The sequence below is a fragment of the Hippocampus bargibanti genome, linkage group LG06, assembly GCF_051943395.1.
Source record: "Hippocampus bargibanti isolate YZ-2025 linkage group LG06, ASM5194339v1, whole genome shotgun sequence".
Lineage (NCBI taxonomy): Eukaryota > Metazoa > Chordata > Actinopteri > Syngnathiformes > Syngnathidae > Hippocampus > Hippocampus bargibanti.
Window position 1 is genome coordinate 27233982 of NC_142739.1, and position 9778 is coordinate 27243759.

At 37.1% G+C, this 9778-nt stretch overlaps 1 protein-coding gene across 3 annotated transcripts in view; it reads left to right on the forward strand.

Annotated features, from left to right (window-relative positions):
* The window catches only part of cadm4 (cell adhesion molecule 4), a 218583-nt gene that overhangs the window by 190936 nt on the left and 17869 nt on the right, over positions 1-9778 (forward strand). For all 3 annotated transcript variants that reach the window (XM_088998548.1, XM_088998549.1, XM_088998547.1), the window contains exons 5-6: positions 668-758; positions 5085-5257. In XM_088998548.1, the coding sequence (XP_088854674.1) occupies positions 668-758; positions 5085-5257 (264 nt within the window). The remainder of the gene's footprint in view (positions 1-667; positions 759-5084; positions 5258-9778) is intronic.

Genomic DNA, 9778 nt, shown 5'->3' on the forward strand with positions numbered 1-9778 from the left:
TTATATGTTAGTCCTTCTGCCATATTCTTGTGAAATATTTTAGATATTTTTTTATTATTTTTTTATTTATATATATATATATATATATATATATATATATATATATATATATATATATATATATATATATATATATATATATATATACAGTAAAGTCTCGTTATATCGATATTCAAGGGAGTCCGAAAAAATATCGATATAACCGGGACTATCGATATATCCGATACCGATATAACGAGACTTTACTGTATATATATATATATATATATATATATATATATTCCAGCAGCTCCTGTATTTTGTTTTTCTACTTCTTTCTTTCCTTTCATCTTCCTTTCATCACTTTGCTGCTGTTAAATGTAAATTTCTCCACTGCGAGTCGAATCAAGGTAAATCCAATCCAATATTTTATGCTTCGCGAAGCGCTTTGTTAACGCCGCAACTGCCGCGAAGGCCCCATACGAATAAAGATATATGATATTGCGCTTGAGTTACTCCGCAGTAAACAATGTTTGTTGATCATAGCAACGCGGGGAGAAACGGGCAGCGTTTTTGCTCGTCAACGGGCCGTTGCCGTGGAAACTGATGGCAAAGACGCCACAAGCCGCATTTTACTAGCTTATTTTTGTCTTCCTCTTCTCTCCTCCTTTGGCTCTTTTGTTCTCAGTTGCACCAACCGTGAGGATCGTCCCTCCCTCCGGCATCTTACGAGAGGGTGACTCGCTGAGCCTGTCCTGCTCGGTCATCGGCAACCCACTGTAAGTCCTCTTGATGGATTTCAGAGTGTACTGAACAGCGTGTACCCAACAAGTTTCACGCTGACACGTTGTCCCAGGATGCTATTTGCAAGTGGCTGCAAAAAAAAAATCACATTCCCTGAAGTTCGCAATATTCTTCGTTCCAAACAGCGCTAACCGCTACATGCTAGCCATCCCCAAAACTAGCTTTTCATTTAATCTCTGATCCAGTTAACCAGTAAGTACAACAGTCAACCCGGCCTGTGACATGTACCCCCCCCCCCCCCCAAAAAAAAGGAATCTCCATTCCAATACTTTTAGGGGAAAATTAAAGACTTGGAAAAAAATGCTTAAATTCATATATCTGAAGAAAATATGTCTCTCTCTTCATTTTGAGTGATTCAAATTTCCCCATTGTAGGAATATGAAAGGCTTTTTTATTGTTGTTATTTGTTATTAAAGTCAGAATTGGGAGGTAAAAGTCAGAAATATGAGTTAAAAATCTGAATTATGAGTTAAAAGTTTGAATTATTTGTGAAAAGTCAGAATTCTGAGTCACAAATCGGAATTCAGAGATTAAAATTGGAAAAATTTAATGTAAAAATCGGAATTCAGAGATTAAAATTGGAAAAATTTAATTTAAAAGTCGGAAGTCAGAGATTAAAATTGGAAATCGAATTTAAAAGTCTGAATTCTGAGATTAAAATCAATTCTGAGATTTAAATCGGAAGTCTAAATTAAAAATCAGAATTATGAAATTAAAATCAGTTCTGATTTAAATCGGAAATCTAAATTAAAAGTCAGAATTCTGAGATTAAAGTCAATTCTGAGAGTAAAATTGGAAGTTTAAATTAAAAATCGAAATTCTGATTAAAGTCAGTTCTGATATAGTCGGAAGTCTAAATAAAAAGTCGGAATTCTGAGATTAAACTCAGTTCTGAGAGTAAAATCGTAAATCTCAATTAAAAGTCAGAATTCTGAAAGTAAAATCAATTCTGATTAAAATCGGAAGTCTAAATTAAAAATCGGAATTCTGAGACTAAAGTCAATTCGGAGATTAAACTCGGAAATCTAAATTAAAAATCTGAATTCTGAGTTAAGACTCAGATTTCTGAGATTAAAGTCAATTCTGAGATTAAAGTCTGAATTCCGAGTTAAAAATCGGAATTTTGTGTTAAAAGTACAAATTCTAAGTAAATGTGTGTGTGTGTTACGTCCGGGTTGAGTGAACGCTGGCGCATCTGGCTGCCGCTGCTCACCCGCAGAAAAACATTTTTATTCTTATCCTGTGACTATAAAGTGACCTTGAGAGTTTTGAAAGGCACTTATAAATTGAATGTATTATGATTATTATGATGATTATGATTATGATGATGATGATGATGATGATGATTATTATTATTATTATTCCACTGCGAGACTAATAAAGGCAAATCCAAATCCTATTATTATTATTATTATTATTATTATTATTATTATTATTATTATTATTATTATAACCACGATCAGGATGTTCATGTATATTCCTGATTTGCAGATGACATTCGACATGTGTTCGGATAACGGCGGAAATGCGTTAAAATGGTGACGCTAAGTAGTTGCTGACATTTAACGTCACTAATTATCCGATTCTGCTCCCTTCCGGAAAGATTAATTCACGATGTAAATATAAAACGAATGCTCCTTTGTCGATTTCACGCATTGCAAGCGCTAATTACGCTCGTACGTATGTATGTAAAATGTGCGCAATATCTCAAACTAGCTATCGCACGCTACTGGCTTTTTAGCCAAGTGTGGCAAAACCAATCCAATGTTGCTGACATTTTACCCGTGAGTGACGGATCGAAACGTGATTCTGACATGATTGCCTTCCGTAAAAGAGCTTGAAGAGCCTATTTTCAATCATATAAGTGTAAATGAAGATGTAATACGGATCGACCGGTGACCCCGACGTGATAATAACAACATGTCACATTTCCCGCCGTGGTGCAAAGAGGGTTTGGCTCTTCGAGTTTTTCAAGCCTCATCAACGGATGACCCCTTGTGTCGCTTTGCTGTTGTTAAAGGACAATAGACATCACTTTTTTGTTTCCTAAGTGACATCAGAAAAACGTTTTAAAGTATCTAAAATACCCAAAACACGCAGTATGATATTTTTAGTCAAATGCAAAACACCAATAAAAATGACTTAAAGTGTCCAAAAACTACTTCAAATTGAACCCGGAAGTGATCCAGTTTCAGAAGGTCCCGCCCCCTTGTTTGTGGTGTCACCCCAAGACGTCTTGTCTTGCTCGAGAATGAAAACAATGGCTTCAGATTCGGAGAATATGCGCTCTTGTTACACATCCAGTTATGAATATGATTCAAATAGTTCTGAAGAAGAAAGCATACATGTTCGCAATCGATTATAGAATTTATTCCGTGTCATTTTGAGACATCAGGGGTGGGAAATGTCGCACCCAAAAAAGGCAGAAAATGGCGACAAAGCCGTGTAAGGAATTAATCAGCCCGTTTCCACAGGCTGAAGAATTCCTTACATGGAGCTTTGTCACCCTCTTCTGCCTCTTTTTTGTCCTACATGACATTTTCAGACCAAAGTACAGCAAAATGCATTGACGTGATGGAAGTACTGCGACAATGTGTCCTTTTTTCAGTCAGGGGCGTTCCTTCAGTGACGTAGGGTGAGGACTCGTCACCAACTCAAAAACAAGACTTCCGGAATATTCCGTGCGAGTCTTAAAATGTAAAATATAGCTATATGCGGTGGAATCGTATTAAAATACGACCAGTAGAAGTCATTTGAAGCCATTTTACAAATTATGGACACTACTTGTCCGGAGACGTCGGTTGTCCTTTAAATATTTACAGTAATAAATTAATTAGTTTTTTGAGATACTAAATACATAATCAAGCAAAAAAAAAAATCTCACAATTTTCCATTTCTAGTCATTGTGCCAAAAGTGGAAAAAAAAAATTGTGACACAATTCGAAAACTGTGAGCACTCCCACGACGGCGCAACCCTCCCTCGGGCCATTTCCTGCCTTCCGCGCGCTCATCCGCCATGACGACCGGCGTCGATACGTCCAAGCGCCGTGGCGGATTTGAAATTTGATGAAGAAAATCTGGGCCCTTAATCCTTCTTAGGAGAGCCTCCTTCACTTGTTGAGAAGCACATTGACTCATAACTAATATGATAAACCCCATTTGAAAAATAATAATTCCTCATCCCAACTCTCAATTTCCCTGTTTTTAGCCTGTTTCAAACTCTAATGGTCTCATAATTACTCGACCTGCTTGGCCCACTGTAAAAAGAGGCTGGCACACCTCCTAGCGCGCCTCTGCCACCATTTTGGAATCCCATAATGAGCAGACGTGCTGTGATCGGCGTACATTGTATCCTTATATTCTATCTTCCGCTAAAGCTTTGTTTGGGACGCTCACTGTGAGTGTGTGATGGCTCAGCAGTCCCCTGTGGACCTTCTAAACACACACACACACACACACACACACACACACACACACACACACACACACACACACACACACACACACACACACACACACACACACACTTGTTCAATTCTTGTCAAGCGTTAAAGACCAATTAGGGGTCGAGGAATTAGAAAAGGACATTGATGTCATTCTGCTTAACTGGCTTCTTTGTAGTGTGTGTGGGGGGGGATGCGGAGGAGTGGGTTGTATGACTAGTCTTGTGAGGACCACTAACATTTTATACCATACGTAGTGAGGACAGTTTTTTATTTTTTTTATACCATACGTGGTGAAGACAAGTATTTTATTTTATTTTATTTTATTGTATTTTATTGTATTATATTTTTTTGTATTTTATTTTATTTTATTTTATTTTATTTTATTTTATTATATTTTGTATTTTATTTTATTGTATTGTATTGTATTGTATGTTATTTTATTTTATTTTATTTTATTTTATTTTATTTTATTTTATTTTATTTTATTGTATTGTATTGTATTTTATTTTATTTTATTTTATTTTGTATTTTATTGTATTTTATTTTGTATTTTATTGTATTTTATTTTATTGTATTGTATTGCATTGTATTTTATTTTATTTTATTTTATTTTATTTTATTTTATTTTATTTTAATATATTTTATTTATTTATTTTATTATTATTTTATTTTATTTTGTATTTTATTGTATTGTATTGTATTGTATTGTATTGTATTGTATTGCATTTTATTTTATTTTATTTTATTTTATTTTATTTTATTTTATTTTATTTTATTTTATTTATTTATTTTTATTTTTTTTTTATTTTATTTTAAGATTTATAAGGACTCTGTCTTGCCACTTTTCGCTCGCAGGCCCCGTACCATCCAATGGTCCAAAATCAACGACACCTTACCTGAGCGTGCCGAGATCTCCGGTCCCACTTTCCAGATTTCCCGCCTGAGCCAGTCACATAACGGCACGTACTTGTGTCAGGCGCAGAACAACTACGGGCGAGCCGCCGATCACTACACCCTGCTGGTTTACGGTCAGTCCACCTTTGTTTTTGTTTTTTATTTCTTTATTTTGACACTATCGGTATCGATCCTTTTTATTCTCGACACAGCAAAATAGACGTATTAAAACCCCGGCACTGTCTTTTACTTTTATTTGCTGTTTCTCAATTTGTTTCACAGCGGGAACCTCTTGTGAAACATTTTCTACTGCACAATCGCCGAGACTGTTACTGTCCCTGCTTTTTTTTTTTTTGCGACTTAGTCGTTTCTTTTTATATAAACAAAAGGCAACATTTACCAATCAAAGACAAGAACCCCCCAAAAAAGCGGGAAAAATTGGGTAATAATAATAATAATAATAATAATAATAATAATAATAATAATAATTAATTAATGGTCTGCAGATTTTTTTTGTCAATGGTCATATTATTTGAATTTGTATTTGAATACAATGTATTTGCACTCGGTTAAATAAATAAGTAAATAAATCAATAAATAAATAAATACATGAATGATCAAACTCATAGATAAATAACCAATAATAAAATAAATAAATAAATACAGTGAAACTTCGGTTTACGAACTTTTCGGTTTACAAACGTCACATTTATGAAATTTTTACCTTGGCATACAAACTATTTTTCGGGATACACACGGAGCTGCCACAATGAGTGATGTGTCGTTCGCGAATGAGCCCGTTCTCCGAACAAGAAAATGGTGCCCACTGTTTTTGTCCTCTATTCCCCGCCCCCAGTCTTTGGTTAAAGCCACGTGATTGGTCAAGAATGCAGCAGTGGGGGATGGGGTTACAGACAGAATTTTAAAACTCAATATTCTGCTGGTCCTGCAATTTGAGTGAAAATGACAAAAACCCTGGCACTGGAGTGGATGCGTTTTTGCACATCGTGAATGAGTTAGCGGTTAAAATTAGACTCACTCGTCACATGAATTAGTCTGACGAATAAATGTCATGTGGTGGTTGATAAAAAAAAATGTTGCTTGTAAGTCACAGTTGTGCAGAATAGTCGTTCTACCAGTACATAGAATCGTTTTCCCTGTGAGGATTAAAAAAAAAAATCATCGTGCATGAATCTTAAACTGGATTTTCACTGATATTGAATAATCGCTCAAACGCTATCATGAAATGGGCCGTACCTTGACTTTTAGTTTTAGTTGTCGGAAACACAAGAATGATAACACACTTTTCCTGCATGATGATCAGACTGAAATTGAACCTATGCGAGATGGAGAGAGAGCATCGTTCTTGGTTGAGGTAGCGTTCCACTTTCGAAAAGCGCCTTTCGGGTGGGCTGAGGGGGCAGTAGGGGGGGGGTGTTCATTTTACAATGTCTGGCTTGAGCGTCTTTGCCGTTTCTTGTCCTTGGCAGAGGGCGCCCAAGCGGGAATCAAATGGGTTCAAGATGAGCAGTTTTATCCCACCCTTGTAAAGGCTGAGGCCATCTGCTATGCGGAAGGAAAAAAAGAATAAAGAAAGAAAGAACGAATACAAGCCTGCAGTCCTCCAGGGAAAAGGGTAAAGGGGTAAAATACGCGCAAGGTGTTAACAAGGTGCACCGAATGAAGGCTTCTCCTATTGGAAAGCGGACAAAAAGTTACGGCTCTTTGCCCAAATCCCTACGGTCCTCTCCTGGCTGGTGGAGTCGGCCCGGAGAGGTCTGCGCCGTGGTGGGAAAGTCATAAATGTGTGAAATAAGATGGCTATAGACCAGCGGATTCAACGGCTGTAAATTAAAGGCAAGAGATTTACACGCTTACCAGAAGCCGTTGCTCATCATTTATGAGAGCATAAGCAAGAAATCAGCCGGAGTGCCGAGAAAAATGGCCGCCAGTTCACAGGAATATGTGTGTGTGTGTGTGTGTGTGTGTGTGTGTGTGTGTGTGTGTGTGTGTGTGTGTGTGTGTGTGTGTGTGTGTGTGTGCGTGTGCGTGCGTGTGCGTGTGCGTGTGCGTGTGCGTGTGTGTGTGTGTGTGTGTGTGTGTGTGTGTGTGCGTATATATATACAGTAAAGTCTCGTTATATCGATATTCAAGGGAGTCCGAAAAAATATCGATATAACCGGGACTATCGATATATCCAACCCTGTTTGCATGTAATTTTCTCCGTGCGTGCATAGAAATAGTATCGATATAACCGGGACTATCGATATATCCGATATCGATATAACGAGACTTTACTGTATGTATATATATATATATATATATATATATATATATATGTACATGTATATATATGTATGCAGTGTGTATATATATGTATGCAGTGTGTATATATATATATATATATATATATATATATATATATATACACACACACACTGCTAGATAATAGCCAATGGCAGTACAGTGAGACCTCAACTTACGAACTTAATTGGTTCCCATACAGAGTGTGTAAGGCGAAAAGTGTGTATCTCAAAAAAAAATTCCCATAGGCAACCATTAAAATGGGAATAATCCGTCCCCGGGTTTCCTTAAAATATACTTCTCAACTAAATAAGCCTTCAAACTACACACAACATACCTTATTCTATGTATAATAAATGTGCTATTGTATTGTAATGAAAGAAATACGCTGAATTGTATCATAAAGTCACTTTATTTACATTTGTGATGGTCATTTATGGCTTGATGGAATGGCGTTGGAGGTCGAAGGTGAAAGGGAATTGCTGTTCGGAAAGAGAGGCGCATTACATGAGGACTGTAATTAAAGATATAAACTGTACTGTAAAATAAAGTTTTATTTACCTTTTTGATGGTTGTTGATGGCTTATGGAAGGAGAGTCACCTTCCATAAGGACTGTTGGTAACTTAACCTCTGGTGCTGTTCGGTCGTGTGCTTCCGCCGAAGATCACTCCGCCAGCCGTGGTGGGTGTGTATGATGAAAATAGTGCTTATTATAAGGTTTAATTTTCAAAAATTTGACGTTTGTAAGACGAAAAGTTTGTAAGTTAAGGTGTTTGTAAGTTGAGGTCTCACTGTATCGCTATTAGTATGTTGCGTTCAGGAAAGTCAGAAATACTCATTGCGGCCTTGGTTGTATTTTTTTAACTTTTGTGTCTTGAAATTAGTTTTATAACAAGGCAATATTTTCCTCTTGGGGCATTTCATAACTTACAAATTTTGTGTGAAGTAGAGGTACTCCATACAAAGTCCCGTTTCCCTAATATGTTCCCCGCCCCCTCTTATTATTATTCTTTTTATATCACCATCACTAATGTAGTTTTCCGTCGTTTGTGGCTGCTGTCCCTCCACTGTATTTGGAATAAAAAGCCCTCCAGTAATCGATGGTGACGAAAGCCTTTTGTCACATCTTCCTAAAGAGCATTAAGGTTGTAAGGATGATCCATTCTCCCTTTAAACGTCACATCACTCCCCCCCCCCCCTCCAGCTCCATCCCCTCCGCCATCGTTCTCTTTCACCTCATTTTCACCTTCCCGTCCACTTCCCCTCCCCCTCCCGTGACTCCTCCCACGGCCTTTTCAAGTGTTTATCACCTCACCAGCAGTCTGCACTCCCGTTCTCGGTTCACCCGCAGTTCAATCCCTTTAGCACTGGCAGCGAGCTCTTGAGGAGGAGGAGGGTGGGGGTAATCAGGGTGAAGAGAGTACGAGGGGAGCGGAGGGTGAGGGGATAGAAGAAGAAAAAATTACGACAGAGGTGAAACGTAGGGTAACACGTGTCATTTGGATTGAATCCCAGGAACAGTGGGTGGGTAACTGGCGACACATGAGTCATTTTTGAAATTAAAAAAAAAATGATTACTGTACAGTGAGACTGCAATTTACAAACACCTTATCTTACAAACTTTTCGTCTTACAAGCGTCAAATTTATGAAAATTAAACCTTATAATAAGCACTATTTTCATAATACACACCCACCACGGCTGTTGGAGTGATCTTCGGCGGAAGCACACGACCGAACAGCACCAGAGGTTAAGTTACCAACAGTCCTTATGGGAGGTGACTCTCCTTCCATAAGCCATCAACGACCATCAAAAAGGTAAATAAAACTTTATTTTACAGCACAGTTTATTTCTTTAATTACAGTCCTCATGTAATGCGCCTCTCTTTCCAAACAGCAATTCCCTTTGACCTTCGACCTCCAACGCCATTCCATCAAGCCATCAATGACCATCACAAATGTAAATAAAGTGACTTTATGATACAATGCAGTGTATTTCTTTCATTACAATACAATAGCACATTTATTATACATAGAATAAGGTATGTTGTGTGTAGTTTTAAGGCTTATTTAGTTGAAAAGTATATTTTATGGAAACCCGGGAACAGATTATTCCCATTTTAATGGTTTCCTTTGGGAATCAGCAATTCCCTTTGACCTCCAACGCCATTCCATCAAGCCATACATGATGTAAATAAAGTGACTTTATGATACAATGCAGTGTATTTCTTTCATTACAATACAATAGCACATTTATTATACATAGAATGAGGTATGTTGTGTGTAGTTTTAAGGCTTATTTAGTTGAAAAGTATATTTTATGGAAACCCGGGAACGGATTATTCCCATTTT